Below are 21,693 nucleotides of genomic sequence, written 5' to 3'. Positions count from 1 at the left end.
CCATCCATTAGTTTGACTGAGGGAGAATTTGCAACTCAGCTGTAGTTTCATTTAAATAGAACGTCAAGGAAAGAAACACCATAACCTACAGTTCAAACTTGTAGGAAATTTAAAAAAAAAAAAAACACATCAGAGTTTGAAAATTGACTGCTCTGAACTGTATCGATTGGTTGAAGCTTTTAGAATACAACTTTACAATGAGGATGTGTACAACATCAATTACAAAAACAAATTGAATAAAAAAGAATACATACAAGGTCAACTACAAAGTTGAAGCCGTCTCGATATCCTTGATCATAACCTGTAAGTAAAAACAACAATAGGTTTAGATTGAGATTTACAGTGTGCCTCTTTTCCCACATTTTTAGTTCACAAGAGCTTGTGTTCGCTTTGAACGGTACTTCCTCCTAACTAAAGGCACAAGGACCATACTTTGGCAACAAGACCAGATGATTCCAACTTTGGGGGGGGTGGGGTGGGAATTATGGTTTTCTTGCAAGGAGTCTAGGACTCTAACGAAGAAGCTTTATATGCATGCTATATTGCTATCCTCTTTTAAGTTAGTAAATGTACCTCTCCAAACCATAAACTGTCCATTCCAATGTCATTTTCCACGTATGGTACATCTTCATGTTTAAGCTCTGGATCAGTGAACGCGAGGACCTTCTGTAGCTTTTTATGGCAGAAAACTTCAACTTCAGCTATGTAAAGGGCTTTCACAGGCCGATGGTCAGAAAGCATCTCTTCAACTCTATTATAATTTAACAGCCTCGTTCCCTTTCCAAAAGAAAGAATGCGATCACACCTGAAAGATGAGCTTGGCTGAGGTAATAAATGCTCTAAACACTAAATTAACACAACATCAACGTTGAGAGGTCAGGACAACAACGTTACATTGGACTTCCTAAGGTGCAACTAAAAGTAAAATGTAGAAACTTAGTTTCTTTCGGATGAACTGAGAAAGTTTATATGCATACCATGCAGGATTACGCCTTCCAGATTTTGGATCCTCTCCACGATATTTACTCGAATTAAACTCATACTTGTATGTTGGTGGAAATGTCAATGTGCCTTCTGTCCATCCATCAAATGCACGCCCTTTTTTAAGCTCTCGTATAAGCTGCATCAACAGTCATGTCAAGCTCTAATTAATTAGGCGTCTATTAATTAACTGAACCAATTGGCAAAACCCAAATGGAGGTTATCAAGAGTTCAAACTAAAAAGCCACGGGGAAATATCGATAAACTGTTCCAAAACTACTATTTGTATGAAACCAATTATCATATCTTATAAGGTCAAAAGTGGTTCCTTATGGGGTGAACAAACATGTTATCGTCACCATGCTAAAACGACCTTGTGATATCATCGTGATACTTTTCTCTCCCTATTTTTTTTAATGGAAGATCCATGATACAGTGGTCCCAGGAGGCAGCTAATTCCTAGGACCACAACCCAGACACACACCGACCAGGACCCCATTTAACCAAGACATGACCCTTCCACATATAACTAAGGACTCAAAACAAATGGGGGACCAAAACAGAAGAACAAAAAGAATAGTCTCATACTCTCATATTTCTGCAGTTTGTATTTCAACCTTAGTTACAGGATCCTTGTATACACGGTGCTGCACCCGCTCTGGAACCTCGATTCTGCACTCCCCACTAGGATCCTCCTCGGAACCTCGCTCCTAACAAAATTGGTTCTATTTCCGTATGATATAGCTCGTTATTAAATATTCATTTATTTAAAATAATCTTTTTCATTTATGTAATAAGTTAATGAATAAAAATTGATGTGTGAGACATTTTATAGCAATATAATGGATTTTCCCGTTTTATTTATAAGAAATCTAATAATATGTTCGCTATTTTTACTACAAAAGGTGAAAAAATACAAATGGAAATCTTCCTAGGAAAAGGATATAGAACTTGTATCAACAATGAACTCCATTTCATATTTGTCATGCTTCCAACAATATATTCTATGATAACCCTTTTTATTTATATATATATTTTACACATATTTGACAGACGCTCCCTATCCTATGTCTTTTTTAGAACATCCACTTCCCCGCACCCGCACTCGCACTCGCTCCCGCTCCATGCAACTAAGATAATTAACTTACATTTTTCTTTTTGACCAATAAATCGATAATTGGCTTAGTAAAAAGTCAGGAAAAATTCGGAAAAATTAAAGTGTGCTTGGTTCTGCAGATTCATTTTCACGAAAAGTTTTGTTTGATTTGGTGGAGGAATGTAAAGATAAAGAGTGCAAATATGCATCAGCATTATAGCTAACCAACTTTAACACAAGGAATAAACAGGTCGTTAAGGAACTTTCTCAAGAAATTAAAAATAAGAAAAATCAAGTTACCTGATCCTTCTCAGCCAATTTAGACCATTCTGCTTTTGAAATGAGTTCTCGTGTTTCCTCATATCGTAAATTGATACGGTAATTCAGATCTCCAAGCCAAATTATTCTTCTGCAAATGTAAAAGCAAGTTAATTTTGTAGAGAGAAAAATGAGAACGGACATAATACAATTTCAGGATTCATTGCAATCTTCACAAACAAGCTGTTTTCCTCTCATGCTCAGGGTAACAACTACCACTCAGAAAGCTTATAGGTATACATAAGACCTACTTATCTTGAAGAGGTGCTATGTGGGTTTCCCTATGATTTACAAGAAATTTAGCATGTAATATCATAATACTCCAGTATTATTTTGATAATGGATGTGATACCACCTATTACATACTGTGCTGATTGGCGTCTTATCAGACTCAAGTTGGCGTTTAATCTGAAATTCATACTAACTTACAAAATGTGTACACATATGAAAATTCTGAGCATGTGGGGATCATCAGCCTACGTGCATTCCAACCTTTACTGATTAGTGTGTGAAAAATCATATTCATAGCCACAAATTTATAGAATTCAGAATAGATTTATTATGAAAAATACAAGCCAACATGTTTTATTTGAAAGAAAATCTACCAATAAGGTTTGAATGGTCTTCATTTACAAAACTCAATGTCAGCATTAGTTTAGGTTTATGCACTTGAAAAATCACAAGGAATAGCATCCTCCAGTAGTATCTGCTCTACAATTCAAATAATAACAAACAAACAAACAAACAAACAAAAAGCACAAACACCTATATAGGCCAGCCTCATGATAACCTGCTTAAAAGCATAGAACTGATTGCGATATTCAATCATTTTAACCTAAAAGGTAAATATTCTCCATAACTCCTACGAATATCCAGTTCTGTATGTATACAGAAGGCAATAAAGCTAAACTAACCTCATAAGAAAACAGAGAAAAATAATATCCATGAGAGAGAAGGCTTGATAAAAAATGAAAAAAAGTGATATGGATCGTAATTTCTAATTGTAGTGTGTCTTGATTAAGAATGAAAAGGAAAGTGTTTCTTCTTTACTTACTCATGATCGTGGATGGTTCGGGGGAAACCAATGTGAGATGCTGGATAAAAGCGGGTCCTACGATGTATCTCTTTGACATCTGCATTTCTTCGAAGTTCATCCCCATATTTCTCACCCGACGTCAGATGAGTGCAGATAAAACAAAATAGTGTCTGGTATATAGACATACTGACTGATATTGATCCCTGGAACATATAAAAGTCATCAACATAAGTCCAATTACTGTAGCTCAAAATAAGAACATAGAAACTAAACTCATTCAGTATATTTGGTACAGGAAATCAAACATCATAAAAGGGACTGATCCTTTAAATAATAATGAATATATATGATGTTTCCTAAAGTAATTAGTTTAAATCAATTCCTTAACAATTGAGAAGAGAAAAGGTCAATTAAAAAGTAATGTAGGCTGAATGAAGTAAAATTTACACAACTATTCCAAAATAATATGCTAAACTGTATGGGAGATTGACATCCACCCATTTATAAGCCCCCTTCTGCATTTCTGGAACATTATCATGATATTACCAGTATCAAGACTGAATCCTAGAAGAAAGTTATGGTAAACCAATTAGATGTCAACATATGTATGTCAGCATGTCAATGAGCACATTTCCAACTTTGACAAATTTAACAAGGCTTCAGTCAGTTTTCCTCTATATAGGTCTTGCATTCTCATCAGACGTCAAAAGTTTTTATATAATTCAAGGTAGACTTAGTCATTTTGTACAAATCAAATGGCACATTAGCTATGTTTTAGCATTCAAAAAACATATGATATTTCCATTGGAAGATAATTACATTGCAAAAAGAAGCAGAAAAACAATCAGAAAAGTAAAATTACGATCTATAAACATCATTTAGATGGAAGGTTCTAAACAACGGAAAGTGACTTGCCTTGTTACCAATGTAACCCATAACACCAACACCAACTGTAGACACCCTTAGATTCTGAATATGCCTCCGTAACCTTCTACGAACCCATATGGAAAGAAAAATCCCAACCATTTGCTTACTCACTATCCTCACGAAAGGAGATCTTCTTTTTCGATGTATAAGAGATTCTAGGTCGAGGTCTGCAAGCAAAGCCATCTCCGAAGGCTCCTCCATATTACCGGTAGATGACTTAAAGGAATTATAAGTTCTCAAAGGCTTTGATGTTTTAAAAGATTTTACAGATTTGAAGGGATTTGGCTGCTCTAAAACACGCTGCCCTAGCAAGTCCAGTGGTAGCTCTGGCCAGCCCAAATTGATCCTTTCTAATCCACTCACTGTTCTACTTAATTTACCTTTTGGCTGTGTAAGCGATGCTTCTGAACTTCCCAGACCACCTTCGATCTGGCAATACCCTTCACGTTTATCAGTATATGACTTTTTATATGTTCTGAAGGACTTTGATGTCCTAAGAGATTTTACAGGTTTTAAGGAATTTGGCCGCTCTAAAACATACTGACCTAGCAAGTCCAGCGGTCTCTCTGGCCAGCTCAAACTTATCCTTTCTGACGAACTAAGTGTTCTACTTAATTTTCCTTTTGGCTGTGTAAGTGATGCTTCTAAACTTCCGACACGACCTTTCTTCTGGCAATACCCTTCCAGGTTTGAGGCTCCGCTATTCATGATATCATTTCCACTCGTCATGGGAGCATGTTTGATTTCTTCGAAATGATTATATTCTTCATCCAATGGGTGCACTTCCTCATCACCATCACTGTCAGTGTCATTCAGTGGACGTTCCTCATCACCATCACTGTCAGTATATATTTCATCTCCAATATCTGGGATACCATCCAATGGCTTAAATTTTGATGGAGAAGGTGGATCACTGTAACATTTAAACTTTGTCTTCGGAGATTGAACTCTGTTCAGTGTGTCCCGAATAATAGATTCCCATTGCGGAACTCGTCTGCTGTCCTCTGCACCTAAGACGTTTCCAGCATTTAGTGGAACAACTTCTTGAAAACTGCAGTCATAGAGCATTTGTGGAAATAGTAAAATAAAAACATAAAATGGAGATTTGCAGCTGTCAGAGATTGGTTATATACTAATGGAAAGGAAAGTTATAGACAGTGCAAACACTACAAGTTTCTAAGTTTCTAAATTTTATCTAATATCTCTTGTAGGTATAAATGAAAAAAAAAATGTCTAAATCCCAGGAGTTTATTGTTGACTGGATAGTACTAAGAAACAAAGGTAGAAAATATTACCAGAAAAAACAATGAGATAATAAATGTCAGGGGAGATCCACAATAAGTGGAATTATAGGGGGAAAGAACATTGAGATGGATAATATTGGTTTTCGAAGGAGAAGTGTACCCGAGAACGTAAATATCAGCAGGTTCGTCTACATCTAACCAATCTCTAATATCCAAATCATCAGGTGGAGGTTCACCTCCAACATTCCACGTTCCAACAGAAATCCTGAAAATACCAATACCTGCAGATTACAAAAGCTAGAAACTATTGCAACTCTATAACTTTAGATATGTAACTGCAGTTGTTTTTTCCAATTCTCCATTATATTTCAATTTACTACGTATGTAGAACTAAACTAAGCACATCATGATAGTTTTGTATATTAAGAAAGGAGAGACATGCCTGAGTTCTTTGGTAGTTATATACTGAGCTCGAAGGGTCTCTGAGTTTCTTCTTCTTGCCCTGCGAAGGGTCTCGGATGGACGCTCTACACATTTCCACATTAACAAAATCAATGATAAGAAAGTGGAACAAAATGACAGGAAAAAAATTTGACTATAAGTCTTGGGACTCCTAAATTATACAGCACAAGCTAAAGCCTCAAATATTTGAGAACGTTGATACAAGGAGCGCTGAAAAAACATGCATATATGTCAGACAAATGTCAAAGGTGACAGCCAAAAGATGGCAAATATTTAAAACTAACAGGAAAAACTAAATAAAATCATATTGAAGTATTGAAGACTAACTTAGCTGTATATTGAGATGGTCACATATGTGTAACCATTAATCTTGTATACTTCTTAGAAACTAAGGATACAAGCATAATAACAAATACACAATGGTCTCTGTTGCAAATGAAAAGACTGTCATAACTACTTCAAAGAACCATGGTGTTAGGATAGGTTGCAGAGAAAATTGGACCTCCCCTTCCTCATTCAAGATAGAAGTTAAAAACAATCTATATGCATACCACAAAAAGTAAAAGTAAAAAATAAATAAAAGAAGTAGAAAAGCAAGAAGCTCTTTACCATTGTTCCCCAACCAATCATCTTTTTTCACCTTAAAGCGAGATTCTTGCGCCCACTCACTATCATCTGTACAGCAAGCATAAAATTGTAGCTCAGGCCAGTGAGCAATATGATAGTAATTCTAAAAAAGGTTTTCTCTGAATCCAATATCAAAATATAAAAAAATATATATATAGTCAACATCAATGAAACATGTAACTGAATTTCAAACAAACACGGCTATGGGTTCTTTGAAATCATGCCAAATGAAGCATCAAATAGATCATATAAACAATCAATTTAATCCAAACTAAAAGAAGTTAAATAAATCATTTTGATAACAAAAACACATGTGGGCATCTCAAATTTATAAACATAAAATCACAAACCTTCATTATCCGAATCATTATCATCATTATCAGTGCCTCCTTCATCAGTATCAGCACAGAAGCCAGTATCTGTAGTGGTAATATTGAGCCATTTCCTCAAAACAACTCTGGGCCAGAAATGCTGTAGGCAGGAGTAACCGAAACAACATATTTCAAGCCAGTTTCTCTGCATGTAGTTACTTTAATTGAATAAAAACAACAATTCCCCAAGGCAAAAAAAACATACAAATAAAAAAGAACATATTTTTATTACCTCTGGTTGTTTTCTTAGGTTGTGCTTCATTGTTGAAGGAGAGAAGAAAGCATATAATGAGTGCTATGCTATAGCTGGTAACAAAAAGAAGATTTTTTTATGAGTGGGAGATGAAGTTGACAAGTGAGTTGAGAGATGATATACAAACTTGGCTGTAAAGTTAAAGAGTATAAACAAGTTAAATGGTGACTGGTGACTGGTGACTGGTGACTGGTGAGTGTGTGTTGTTTGTGTACTGTGAAGTGGATATTGATTTGTCGGTCTAAGAATGATATGATGTTGGTTGGGTCGTACTCTTTTGGGAGTTTGGGATCCAGTTTATTCTATTACTGTAGATCCACAAGTGGTTAAAGTCAAAGAATTTTTTTGGTTGGCTCAGAAGGGATATCAAAATAGTACTACTTGTTACCTAAACACAAAGACAGAAGGGATGTTAAGTACTGTCCTGAGATTGTAAATTGCAAAAGTCAAGTAGAGGAACTATAGGTTTTGGGGGTATATGACACCTTCCCCAAGACTAGACAATTAGGATTTAAACAACCTGATATAATATTATTGAGATTGTTTAAAAGTGATTAATACAGTTTTCTTTTTGTTTTTGGACAAAACCTAAAATCCAAAACAAAAAAACCAATGGACAAAAACCCAAAATCCAAAAAGAACATCAATTTCCTTTCTAACCGGAAAATAAAACGTGTCATCTTTTTTCCTAGTCAAACTCCTTAGCTATTTTGTTATTTCCAATTGTGATGAACAATCTAAACATACATAACTTGTCTTCTTCTCCAATCGGTGACGCCAAAAAATCTTCTATGGTTTATCGTCTTAGTAACCAAATAGATATTTGAGGTTTTTCATGGTTTGATCTTAAATTACAAGCTCAATGTGTGTTATAGTTTGAAAGCAACAAAACTTTTTGACTTCTCGTAGAACTATCACTAACATTGTTACATTATTAATGATTCACAACAATCCAAATTAATAGCTACCACGGTCTATTCTATCAAATTGAATTAAGTCATGTAATTATTGTCAACAAATAACACCATTATAATGGAACAAAAACCCAAATTGACATAAAACATTGCATGTTTGATTTAAAGACAAAACTTAGAAAAATCCATTGTCGGTCAGGGTTGATCTTGAAAAACGGTGTTAATCACTCGTTATCTAATCTCAATCCCAAAGAAAATCCTGTCGGATTAGGTGTGCTCACACAAGTTGCCTTGTGTGATCACCCTCACTGAATCCGGACTCAAAAAGAAATACAAAAAAACACAAAAAAAAAAAAACATAAATTGTAATAGTATTATCATAAATTAGGAACGTTGATTGAGTTGTTTTTAGATGTTGACACATGTTATCAATTTTCAAAACATAGTGTCTTTTTAGTACTTTTGGATTACAAAGGGCAGTAGTGTCATTTTGACCAAAAGGTTAACGGTCAACCCAATTTGACTTATGCGTCTAATTTTGGGGGTAGGTGGGTGGTAATCCTAACCCAATAGTGCTGGCAGAGTGGCAGGAAACAAGCCTGGAAAAGCTGGTCGATCAGAGGAAGCCGAATTGCAAGCCATAATTCTGGGGGCTCCAGAAAGTATAATGGAACTAAAAGCTGAAGCCAGTTGTGGTTGTGTCCAAATTGCACAAGTTTAGTAAATGTCCTAAATGGTGTCTGATGATATATATAGGTTGGCAGTTGAATGGTCAGGTGCAAGAGTTTCATTCTTCCTAGGGTTTTTAATCACCATCAAAGGATGGAGACCAGGGTGGTCCAAATTCCTGCCTCCGTTTTGATGTGGAATGTAATAGCCAACTAGCCAACTAGTACCTATGTTTGTCCAGTTGCCTTATGGACAAGTCAGAACACATCAGTATGATCTTTTTCCTACTACTTAATGAAGCTTTTGTTTTTAAGCTTAAGTAGAAGTCGATCAGAACACATCTGTATCATCTTTTTTTGCAACTACTGAAAAATCTTAATGAAAACAACTCTGGACCAGAAATGCTGTATGCAGGAGTAACCGAAACAAGAGATATCAACCAAACTTCTCAGCATATAGTTACTCTAATAATTGAACAAAAACAAGAAACAAGCATACAGACTTGACACTAAATAAAAAAAAGAAGAAAGAACATATTTTGTTACCTCTGGGTGTTTTCTTAGACTGTGCTTCATTGGTGAAGTAGAGAAGAAAACATTACTGTTTTATACTGGCAATATATAATGAGTGCTACCTGGTTTGAGTTGACAAAGAGATCACAACAAAGAGAAAGATATATATATTGAATAAGAATTGAAGTAGTTTTTTTAATGAGAGTGGGAGATGAAGTTGACTGGTAAGTAAGTTTGAGGTGCTTTAACTTGGTTTTAAAGTTAAAGAAAATGAACTATAGTGTGGAAACAGTTAAATTGATGATGACATGCTTAAGTGGTGAGTGGTTAGTGTCGTAGTGGATATGGTCATTGGTCGGTCGATTTCTTCATGATCCTAAGACTGGAATGGTGTTTGGTGTTTGGTCATTGCGTTTTAGGGACCCAGTTTTTCTAGAAGTACCACGATGAGTGATTAAATATTGTTAAGGTAGTTTGGGTTAATTAAGTGGTAAATAATGTACGGCTCTGCCAAGGAAGTGGGACGACTTTTTGGGAGAGAAAAGTAGGGGGAGGATAGAAAGGTGTTTGGATGCACATCTTTGGCAAAAAAAATTCTATTGGCTAGTTCTTGTGTGCTGGTGATGCAATGCAAGATGGAAGACAAACTAGTCACTACTCACAAAGTCACAAAAGTCACCTGCACCTCGTCCACTGACATGGTTTAATTAGTTATATTTCAGAATGAAAAATCCAGTTTTTCTTCCTTTGAAAAATGATATTTTTATTCATGTATTTGTGGGTGGAGAATGACCAAAATCGGTTATACTTAAACGCAACATAATTATGAATATGTTGAACCATGCTGCCAATATTTGTTTGTTGCGCAGATGACAAGATTACATCTCTGAAATTTGAACGTGTCCAAAAGTTGAGCATGGCATGTCCACCCATTCTGCTCCCTTTCATTCACTTTTTTTCCTTATTATCACAAAAAGTGGTTGTATGTTGATTTGTATGCCTCTTTACCAAAAGAAGTGGTTGCAAGCCTTCTTTGATTGACTCACTGTTCTCTTGTGTTCTCACCCAAAATTTATAGATGTAGTCAGAATGTCAGATACATAATGCAACTCTTAAGCATTATTTTCACACACCTTTTAAGTACGTAAAAGTTCATTACTGAAAATAGGTATGTATGTAGTCAGTAGTTTACCTGCGTGGGGAAGGAGAATCCAAACCTTTTCAGGCTTCAGAGAAAGTTACCAAAAGAAAGTATGTAAAAGTTTACCTGCTTGGGGAAGGAGAATCCAGACCTTTTCGAGCTTCAGTAAAAGGCAGGACCACAATGAACAATCATTGTCTGATGGTATTATTGTTTGACTCTCTTATTGTTTAGTACAACATAAGTCTTAAACTTACACAGGCGGTGAGATAGCTGATCTCATTTCTTTAACTGTTACACCTCCAGGTGGATGAGGAACAATTGATTATGCCATGTACATTAAAATTTCACAGAAAATACAATCCAAAATTGTCATTTTGCAATGAACAAAGGAAGACCAACCCAAGCATGTGCTTTGCCTCATCTGGTGTTTCATACGTTTCATGGTTGGCACAAGCAATTCATGCATGCGATCCAGAAAGACCAAAATATCTTCGCTCAATTATGTCATTTCTAAAAGAACATGGATGGTCCCTTACAAGGGATCGGTACACAGGATCTGATTTTCACTCTCATGTGGTTACTTTACTTTGCGGCCTCATCCAAAAACTTGAACCACTTCCAGTTTGCGTATAATTTTTCTTCATCGTCGAAAGGAAGAACATCAGTTGGAAGAGGGCCTAACTTACGATTTGTTGAAACAGCAGCCCCAGCAGGTAATTTTCGCCTGTACTTCTTCGCCATCTCTTCAGCCTCAGAAAACACTTTCTGCACATGAAAAGGAAGGTAAAAATTAACTCACTCGACAGTCTTCCAATCCGAATCTTCAAGAGAAAAGCAAGGTTCAGCACCAAAAGATAGCAAGTCACACTCCAAAGAGAATAACAACCAACCTCTCTATTTGACAGAAATAAACCAGGTTCACTTTCAAGGTCCGCAATACTGCTCGAAAATCAGTAAAAGTCGTCAATAGAAGCCGTGCATGGGTTATATAATATTACTGGTAACACTAGGAACTCTGCAAAAGTGCAAATCAGTTCCCCTAACATAGAAACAATATTTATCCATAAGAAAAGGTAAGTGAAAAAGAAGAAGAGATGGGATATATAATATTACTGGTATCACTAAGAACTCTGCAAAGTGCAAATCAGTTCCACTACGTAGAAACTAGAAACTAGAAACAAAATTTATCCACAATAAGAAGAATAGTTTCTCCTTTTTATGGTGTTCACTATGCTCCTAAGAGGGCAATGCCAGTCCAGTCGAGCTACCAGTTTAAACTAGGGAAAGGAGCCCATGGTTAAGTGGGACAGAAGCCTCATGAATGACCAGCATTGTATAGCAGGTTGACCTATTTTCATTGATTAGGTCGGGAACCCGCTCCAATGTGCCCCAATTAGGCATTGTCAAACAAAAGAGCAAAGGTCTTCTAATGCCGCTATTAAGATTTGCAATTCCATGTGCCATTTTGCAAGTAGGGCTTCCTTTATATGTTTGCAAGAGTAAGCCTCTGTGGTAGAGATAACACAGAATGCGTATCAAATTTTATGTCCTTTCCCCAAGATGAAGCATCTTTCATGGCGTAAACAACTTTGGACTCAAACCACCCGTGGGAGTAAAATTTGTTGATGAATTGAGATGGTTATCAGGTGGCACCTCCTGTTAACCATAGACTAGATTACGAACATCAAGTTGTCTGTTGTAAATTGTGATTGACCACTGAAGAGCAGAACGCAATTTCCCAATTATGTTAGTCCCCCAAGTGATGTGTTAGATATGCAATGTTGAGATCCTCCACTACATGGCCAAGGGTTAGTAATGGTTGCCAAAGCAGTCACACTGTCTTGACTATGTATGATGGAAACCAATCTTATATACTTTTTTGGAACTTTGGTGCCAAATGATTCCAATCTATGGATTGTATATGTACTGAAAATCTATTAAGGGTGAGACTAGAGTTCAACGGATAATTTAGTTTCCCATGCTTTCCAAGTGGAAGGCTTACTCTTATTCCTTTATCAGACTTGATATATTCTTAACTTTGCTCTGTAAATAAGATATGCGCAGAGCGTGTTGGAGCTAGCTGACCAGTTCGCTTAACAAAATACAAATACAAATACATATTCCTATTCATCCACATAAACTTCTTATGACTGGTTCATTGTGCGACAGAAGTTGATCTTTATGCTTAAGAAACTGCTTACGCTTGTTGAAACTAACCTCTCACAAATTAGGTATTAACTTTGATGATGGTTACTTTCAAATAAATTCTAGGTGAAATGTCAGAACTCCAGTATTTACCTGAGTGATATTTTGTCAGGAAACTGCGACTTCACTACTAAAACTTTAACTTCCTCATCCAACGTTAGTATATCACTAACTGAATTAATTCGAGCTCGACTGATGTTTGAGATATGAAGCAAGCCACTGCATCAATATAGAGAACACGCAGAGCATTAATAAACACTTTTCAAATCTCAAAAATGAAAAGACAGATCCAGCAATCTCTAAGACAAAACGATAAAGTGATCACTCAATCCGAAAAAAAATAAGCGAAAGTTGGTTAAAGTTGCCTTTATATTTCATTCAAATAATCATCTTGTTATTCTGTTTCCGACATAGCCATATGGACTAATTACTCGCAAATGAGTAACTTTTTAAGATTAGAATATCACTGAATCAAACCAAACAATTTTTTATTCAGGGAAAAAGAAAAGGAGCATGAGATACACTTGCAAAGTTGCAATCTCAAATGTGAACTAAATGTGAACTATGATCTCACCTCCTGTTTGTGTCACCTATCCTTACTTGTGCTCCGTATGGAAAGATTTTCTGCACGGTCCCATCTAGAAGCGTTCCTTCTTTAAGGTACATCATATCCTGTGATATCATAGACCTAAGTGAGGGCCAGCTTATGTACTAGAAGGATAAATAACTAAGTTTCCAAAGAATACAAACATAAAACTTGCAGCGTACAGTTTCCAGTGGTCCTAAGCTAACCAAGGAAATCCTTTCTTCATTGTTCTAGAAATCCAAAACATCACTGGACAACAAAAGAGAGACTAGGCAAAGGCATAAACTCACCCACGCATCTCTCTCGCTGAGAATTAAGTCATTACTGGCCTCATCAATCCGACTAATTTGCACATATATCTGGCGTCCCACCTACAGAGATAATAAATAAAATAAATACAAAATCAAGGAAAAGAAGATAAAAATGTGAGTACCTACCAAATATTACTGCAAAAAATCATATATTGACAAAACAACAATTTCTTTTAGAGATTCTGCCTAAGATATCAACTTACATTTTCTTTTAAATCTGTAAAATTGTTGACTCTATTCATCAACTCAGCTTTTGGGAGGAATGCTCGTAAACCCTGTAAAATAAGACTCTGAATAAGCCTATAAACACATATTGGCAATGTAAAACTGAGCATCAAAGCATACCTCAATTCGCGTAAGAAGACCACCTGTGTTCCATTCTGTTATTCTAACCTCAATAGGCTCATTAAGCTGTTTTATCTGCACACAGAAAAAATGTATTTAACTAACACGTTCTAAACTCATTGTTCTAATGGGAGCTATATCCATGTCAAATAATTATCTCTTAGTCCCATGTTTTCCATAACAGACCTGTCATGTGTGACTGCTATTTAAGTCCTAATATACAGTCTAATCCTCATTAGAGCATTCCAATCTTTAATGTTACATATGTTGCCATTAGCTTAAAATGACTAGATATGCTTATTTGAACATATATATTGTGTTTCAAATAAAAATTAACATTGGAATGCCAACCTAGCCTACTACGCACAACATAAAAATAAAAAGAAAGAAAGAGAACCTGCCTCACTCGATGCCAGGAAACACGTCTAAAGAGCCTCCTTGTGGACAGCAATGGTCGTCCACTAAGTGTTCGCCCAAGAACCTCAGCAAAAGTATAGTTCCAGTCTCAACAACAGGTCTTCCTGGTACTGGTTCTCCATTAACTGCATCCTCATCAAAAACAACTCCAATCTTCCCACGAACCATAAACTCTTCGGCATCCTTTCCAAAGTCACACAACAAATAAGGAAGCTCCTTATCATATAAAGGGAGCACTTCCTTAGTCAGCATTGTTCCTAACAAGTCTGCCCCAATATTCACATCAATCTTATGACCATTTCCCGAAACAACAACCCCCACGACAAAATCGCCAGGTTTTGGCTCATAATACTCGACTTCCACATCCTTCTTCAATCTTTCCTTCTCCTCCTCAACAACCTCACTATCTTCTCTAACTTGTTCCACATCATCTCTATCACTAAAAAACTTCAAAAATGGTGCCAATACTTCATCTCTCTCAGGTTTTACAGGCTCAGTAACTACTTCAGTACTACTTATAGGTAATGGTAAAGGTTTTCCAAGCAATTCAAGCCCCTCTTCATTTTCCTCACTTTCTAACGTTTCTGAAACTTGGGCACTTAATATTTCTTCATTTAATGAACAAAAACAACTTGGCTACTTATAACTGATGGTTTTTCAAATAAAAAAACGATCTTTGAAGAAACTGTGATGGAACAGTTTGTATTTTTAGAAACTAAACAGTTAGAAACAGTGGAAAGTGTCCTAGTTTGAATGGTTTGTGTGGAATGATGAAGCATATTGGAAGTGAAGAGTTAAGAGACTTACAGGGATGTTGAAGATGAAGAAAGCTTGACATATCTTATCTTGCCAACATGAGAACTGTTTTTCAGACGACACTTGTTTTTTTTTCTGGTTTCTGTTTTTATCGTTAAAACACACACACCTTCACTTAAAGCCCAAAACTAGGCCCAATTCAAGATAGCTCTTATTGGAAACTTTAATGGGCTTGGGCTTGGGCTTTAGGATTTGGCAACATATTTTTTTTTTTTTTTTTTTTTTATTGGCAAGCCTGTTTTTAAATGAGATCAGTAATTCTTTTAGAGGGTTAACACAGACCCACACGGGTTACATTGAACATTGCCCAAAGACTCATCAACCCCGAAGAGTCTCACCGATGCGCCATTTTGAGTAGACCCAACCGCCTCCACCTTGTCCATGAAGACTTGCTTTTGTTCGTCGGTCTACCCATCGTAGCAGCTAGGGCTGTCAATTGATTTCGATAACCCGATAACCGATCCAAACCAAACCGATAAAAAACGGGGTTTTGATAATTTGATTTATTTTCTATCGAACCAAACCGATAAGATATTGGTTTGGTTTCGGGTTTGCCCTCTACCAAACCGATATGAACCCGACCCGATAAGATGACATTTTAATAATATGTATGATTAATTTTGTATATGTTTATCAATTGTGTGGTTGAAATTAATTGTTTAATTTAAGATTTAATTGATTTTATAGTTTTCGGTTCGGATTCGGTTTGCAATATTTCTTATCGGTTCGGTTCGGTTTCGGATTTTCAATATTTCTTATCGATTCGGTTCGGTTTCAGGTTCCAAAATTTCTTATCGGTTTTAATTCGGATTTTTCATAACCCGATCCAAACCGATCCATTGATAGCACTAGCACCACCTTATCTCTAGTCCAAATGCTCATCAATTGAAAACTACATTTGGGATGCTTTCAAATTTAAGTATGGGCTAATTTTAGGACTAGAGAAGAGATCGTAATGGAAATTTAAGTATGTCGCTAAATCGCTATTGGGAATGAAAGACTGAATACCACATTGACATAAGTAAGAGATAGAGATGTGTTTAGGCATTCACAATTAATTCCATTAAACCTGAATAAGTGTAATAAGTATGTCACTAGTGTCACTAGTGTTGGAAACTTGGAATGAAGGTTACTCGATTGAGACATACAAGTGCCTATTTCTAGTTTTCTACACAATTCCGAAACCTGGCTATGATATGGACATGCACAATTAATGGAGATGGAAGGTAGCCATATTTATTTAATTATGTGGAAATGTGGAATCATTACTAACTCAATGTGAATGGCAGAATCAGCAACTCAATTGCCTAACTCATTGAAAGGATTGTATAATTAATTTGCTTTTCATTTATTAAAAGAGGGTCTACCGAGTTAATTGGAATTGTGGAAAGTGGAGGTCGCCAAACAAGAAAGCATGTTCGTTCATATCCCAAATAGGATGCACAAGTTTGGCATGCAGCCTCCACCACACATGAACCGGTCTCCTTATTAATACAAACTGATTGGGGCAGTCGACATTTTGTTGTTGATGAAGCGCAATTAATTTATATATACATTACCTTTACAAAAACCAATATAATCTAGCTCCAATATTCCATCATTTGCTAGAAATCTCAAATGCATCTATAATATAGAGGAATGTGGATCATGATGATCTTAAACTATCGTGTAATCTACGCGTTTCAAGTCATCTAACGTTGTACTCAATCACTAAGTACGTTGGTAAATGCTGACTTCAAATCTATCTTAGATCTCAGATTTTAGCTCACAACCCCATACACAAACACATAAAGAAGCGCACCTCCTGATCAATATTCTAGATTTTATATCCTTGTCACTTCTCAGATCATACAGCTGATTACCAACATATATAGTACGAGTGCGTTATATTGGATTATTTAGATCTTGCATGATGCAGAAAAGCATAAATATCATTTACAGAGTTACAGACTTTTCAATTGACAACCGCAAGCAACATAAATGCTACATTAAAATTCTTCGAGAAGTCACCAGCTAGCTGTGTGCCTGTGTCAGCGTGAGAACTGAGAAGCAAATTCAAATAGAATGCAATAATTAGCAAAAGAGAAGAACACCATCCAGTTGTGGCTTTGAGTGGCCACTTGATACTATGGACCTACATGCAACTACATTCTGTCATTTGGTCATTTAAATTCTCTATTGGTCCTTTGGTCCCAACTTGAACTATTTGATTATTACAATTGGTCATTTGGTTGGTTATAATAAGTTATAACAGAATGAAAATATGTGAGATGAGTGATGATGAATATTTGCATGGTTCTTGAGGATACACATGAAATCTTTTGATGAACCGAACTCATTGACCATGCTGTAGGTGGCCCTTGTACGTGCCATTGGATTGACTTTAAGAAAGTGTTTCCGCAAGGATAGACAATTGGTTGAAAGCAAAAGGGTTAAGGACAAAAGTCACCTCTGAACTTGACCCGATTGTCACTTGCACTCCTAAATTTTTTTTCAAGCGAAAAAAACCTTAAAGTTGTAAGTACCAAATACAACAGTTAGTTTCATAAATGGTGTTAGATATATATAATATCATTTTCTTTTTTACATGATATCATCGATTATTTTATTTACCTTATAATTCACTGATGTAATGCAAGTGACATTTATACCAAAAAAGAAATTGATTCCAAAAAGAAATTGATTAGAATTTGCAAACAATGAATGAAAAATTAATAACAATACCTATTACATACCTGAATTATTCGTAGAATTTAATATAAATCAAACAATTTGGTAGTTAGAGTTTTTTTCTTATGACTATGACCGTTGGAATTGCTGAAGAAAATGATCAATTTTATAAAATTACAAGTGATCGTTGGAGTTGACTCACTGATTGATTTCCACATCATCCATTTATTTCTTGCCACATTGAAAATAAATTACAAGGTAAATAATAAAATGACATCATATATATCTAATGCTATCTATGAAACTAACTGTTGTGCTTGGTACTTGCAACTTCAGGATTTTTTTTTGCTTAAAAAAAAGTTTGGGGGTGTAAATGACAATCAATGACAAGTTCAGGGGTGACTTTTATCCTTAATCCAAGCAAAAAACAAAACATTTATGAAGCATGTGGATAAAAACAATTTTTTTTTCAATGACACATTTCAATATGGAATATATATAGTTATATATAGTTATTTTTTCCTTTTTCTTCTCTCCACAACCATTTTCTCTTGACTGTGCATATCTTAAATGGGAGAAGTTTTAGGAACATATTTTATCTTAACACTTAAACAAACTCAAAATCGTTAGTACATTTATAAGTTTTGGGTTAGGCTAATTTTTTGTAAATATGATCTCCTAACTATTATAAACTTTGTCACAAATAATAAAAAAAAAATCAAATTTGCCAAATGTAATTAACAATTTATAAAATTTGACTAATTGTAGACCGTTCATTTTTCACAATTTTTTATACTATATTTGAAAATTTTAAAAATTTTTTATTTTTTTAATTATTTGTGAGAATAGTTTGAATAGTTAGAAAATCATATCAACAAAAAATTAGCTTAATCCAAAACTTATAAATGACCTAACAATTTTGAGTTTGATATGAGTGACCTTTAGAATATGTTATGCATAATTGCATACGGTGGATGATGTCAAAATAGTAAAAAAACGGTATGTTCATATGTTGTATGGTGCGACAAATGCAAAATGGCAGTGCTATAGGAGTTTGAGATTATAATTCAATTCAAATATACATACAATCATATATGGTCTTGCACAGTCGGAAATTTTAAATGTACAATATCGGTTCATATATCGGTGTACTCAAAAACCGATATATATCGGATATATCCATTTTTTTGGTAACCAGTTCAAACTATTTAAAATATCGGATATATTGGAAATATAATATCGGAAATATCGGAAACATATCGGAAATATCGGATTTATATTAAAAAATGGTCAAAAAATCAACCGATATATCAATTATATCGGAAATATCGATTATATCGATTATATAAAGTTTCATATTGGAAATTCTGATATATATCGGAAAAAAAGGGTTCAATATTCGGTGGATATATATCGAAAATATCGATATCGATCGGTGTACCAATTTACCGAGATATATCGGATATATCGGCGATATTTTGGGCCTTGCAATAACCACCATTCAATTACATTTTAACCAAAAAAAATCAATTTGTCTTCTTTGAGTTGTTCCATCAATGAAGAAATATCAACAATATAATCACACACAAAATTAAATCAAGAACAGAACTTTACTGACAAAAAAAAAAATTAAGAACAAAAGAAAATAGCTTGTTCAATCCTTCTTTTATTGTTTTCATTTTCTGTACTGCTTTTCCTTTTTCTTTTTCTTCAAACTCTTTTGTTTTGTTCAGCTTTCACCGGATACCTATGGATACAATCATTCCAAGGATTATCAGGCTCCTTGCACGAATCTCGAAGCGACTTAAAGACCAAGCTACACACTTTAAACCCAGTACCAAACGCCAGCACCCAAGTTTTATCACCTTTTTTAATTCTCCCTTTAGCTTCAAAATAAGCCAACTCATAAAACACAAGACTACTAGAAGTATTCCCAAATCGGTGCAAACACATCCGAGCCGGCTCAGTCACGTCGTCATTGAGACGCATCACTCTTGCCACTTGATCAATCACAGCTTTCCCACCGGTGTGTATACACATGTGATCAAACACAGTAGTAAAATCCGGCACAATAGGTTTCGTGTCACCACGAGACGGACCGGACAATAGGACCGAGTAAGCAAATGAGATGAGTTGACTCAGTGGAAGAACTCGGGGTGCAAAAACAGTAACGTGATCCTTTAAATAAAGGCCAGCAACTCTAATTAAATCCTTTGTGAGTGAGACCCCAATAGTGCCCTTTTCGTCCTCTTTTTGCACTGCAGCATTATAAGCACTATCATTGGCACCATGATGAGTCCTTAATGACTTGACTAGTTCCATCTTAGCATCTTTCCGACGATTCGAATCGTTTGTGACCATCGCGGCAGCACACCCGACACGAAAAATACAATTTGTAACGAGCATTGACCGGTCATCACCAAAATACCAGTTCAAACTAATATTTTCCGTAATTACGACAAGGGCGTACTGCTTTTTAGTACTGCTTCGGAGTATATTAGCAGCTAAATCAATAGACACAGCACCTGAACTGCATCCCATACCACTCAAATTGAACGTTTTTATGTCTGACCTGAGATTGTAATGGTTCACCAATAGCGATGAAAGTGAAGGAGCTGGTGAAAAACTGCCACAAGTCACAATAAGTATGTCTATTGACTGTGGGTCTACTTGTGTTTTGTATAAAAGTGAATCCACAGCTGAAAACATGCCGTCTTCAGCTTCATCAAAGGCTGACTTTAACTTAGCTTCATAATCATTTTCGAAAATAAATGGAGGTACATAAGTTTCATCACCTATGCCAGATTTAAGATAAATTCCACGCATGAACTCTTCACTTACTGTGTTGAAACGTTTGCTTCTACGCACAAAATATTGACACACTTCATAGCTACATTTTCGGTCAAAATCAGGCTTATGGCATGCATAGTCAAGTAGCAAGACCGGGTTTGGACGAGTTGACCAAAAATATAACATAGAAATAACAAAGCACCACGAACAAGATAGAGAGATTATGAGGTTTTGAGATAAGAAGTGAATAAGGTGAGTGAAAGGGGTACCAATGCCATATAAGAGGGTATGAATAATGATTGTGATAGTAAAAAGAGTTGCAAATGAAGCCTGAAGAAGCTGTATGTTTGTAAGAGGTTTCATGACCGATAATATTAGGTGGTTGTAATGGTGTGGATCGGACGTGTGGTAAAGAAAAATGGTGGCTCTACACTTTGTGTTTATAGAAGGAAAGAATGAAGGAAAATTGGGTGTGGTAGCAGAAGACAGAAGTAGTAATGTGAGTGCAGTGAGAGTAGGTTTGGTGTGGTTTTATAACATGGTTATCACTTGTGTTGTTGTGTGTACTGTGTAGTGTAAAGACAGAAAGAGATTGGCATTTAGAACGATGGAATCTACTAGTCTTGAGTCTTGACAAGAATTCGCAATTATGTATCCAGCCCGCAGATGTCATTTTTATTTGGCCGCAGCTGTTATGAAAATAAAATGAGAAACGTCATCACTTATTTTCTTTTGGGATTAATTTATATTGGTTTGGTCGTTTGGATAATGGACTTAATTTCAATCTCATTTATTTTAACTTAGCCAAACGTCATCTCTAAGTACTTTCTTGAACTATAAGAAGTATAAGTTAATCAAAGTGATGAAAATGGATTTTGTGATAACGATTTTTATTCAAATTATTTAAACAACTAACAAAATACTACATCGATCAGTATCATGCATGATCAATTATCCTTAATTTATCAGATAGATTGAGGCAAATGAGTGAATGAATGA

The 21,693-nt window shown here is 35.5% G+C and overlaps 2 protein-coding genes and 1 pseudogene across 6 annotated transcripts; all 3 read right to left on the bottom strand.

Moving 5' to 3' along the window:
- Positions 1 to 67: 67 nt before the first annotated feature.
- On the bottom strand, positions 68 to 9,584 carry LOC147490432 (type IV inositol polyphosphate 5-phosphatase 3-like). 4 transcript variants are annotated; one of them, XM_086564978.1, is made up of 12 exons: positions 9,444 to 9,584; positions 7,295 to 7,368; positions 7,042 to 7,207; positions 6,674 to 6,739; positions 6,045 to 6,129; positions 5,763 to 5,867; positions 4,347 to 5,409; positions 3,450 to 3,634; positions 2,378 to 2,486; positions 978 to 1,120; positions 574 to 805; positions 68 to 301 (listed from the first exon to the last, which is right to left on the bottom strand). In XM_086564978.1, the coding sequence occupies exons 2-12, from the start codon at positions 7,322 to 7,324 to the stop codon at positions 263 to 265; spliced, it is 2,223 nt and encodes a 740-aa protein (XP_086421104.1). In that variant the 5' UTR covers positions 7,325 to 7,368; positions 9,444 to 9,584; the 3' UTR covers positions 68 to 262. The 4 variants fall into 4 exon arrangements, with proteins under 4 accessions (XP_086421104.1, XP_086421106.1, XP_086421107.1 ...); XM_086564980.1 differs by having other exon boundaries at positions 7,042 to 7,162; XM_086564981.1 differs by lacking the exon at positions 9,444 to 9,584 and having other exon boundaries at positions 7,042 to 7,162; positions 7,295 to 7,835.
- Positions 9,585 to 10,735: 1,151 nt separating this feature from the next.
- PDE338 (Nucleic acid-binding proteins superfamily) lies at positions 10,736 to 18,129 on the bottom strand. Its single transcript, XM_086565313.1, is given in 11 exon segments — positions 10,736 to 11,319; positions 11,445 to 11,493; positions 12,853 to 12,978; positions 13,334 to 13,431; positions 13,636 to 13,716; positions 13,860 to 13,931; positions 14,002 to 14,076; positions 14,399 to 14,493; positions 14,496 to 15,054; positions 17,201 to 17,276; positions 18,107 to 18,129. Coding segments are annotated over 11 exon segments (1,437 nt in total). The 3' UTR covers positions 10,736 to 11,136.
- A 1,260-nt stretch (positions 18,130 to 19,389) lies between these two features.
- LOC147490430 (3-ketoacyl-CoA synthase 11 pseudogene) lies at positions 19,390 to 21,266 on the bottom strand (annotated as a pseudogene). Its single transcript, XR_015199854.1, has one exon. The product of XR_015199854.1 is annotated as a 3-ketoacyl-CoA synthase 11 pseudogene (transcript).
- Positions 21,267 to 21,693: the final 427 nt, after the last annotated feature.

This window comes from Coptis chinensis, chromosome 6 (assembly GCF_015680905.1).
Source record: "Coptis chinensis isolate HL-2020 chromosome 6, ASM1568090v1, whole genome shotgun sequence".
Classification (NCBI taxonomy): Eukaryota; Viridiplantae; Streptophyta; class Magnoliopsida; order Ranunculales; family Ranunculaceae; genus Coptis; species Coptis chinensis.
Note: the sequence above shows the minus strand (reverse complement) of the source record. Positions and strands in the feature narration are given on the sequence as shown.

What these genes read in the sequence shown, in the direction of transcription:
- LOC147490432 (XM_086564978.1), bottom strand. Translation starts at nt 7,324, where the DNA reads ATGAAGCACAACCTAAGAAAACAACCAGAG. An exon ending in GGAAGGCGTAATCCTGCATG is followed by an intron (nt 806 to 977) that starts GTATGCATATAA and finishes CTCATCTTTCAG; the next exon opens with GTGTGATCGCATTCTTTCTT. An exon ending in ACAGTTTATGGTTTGGAGAG is followed by an intron (nt 302 to 573) that starts GTACATTTACTA and finishes TTTTACTTACAG; the next exon opens with GTTATGATCAAGGATATCGA.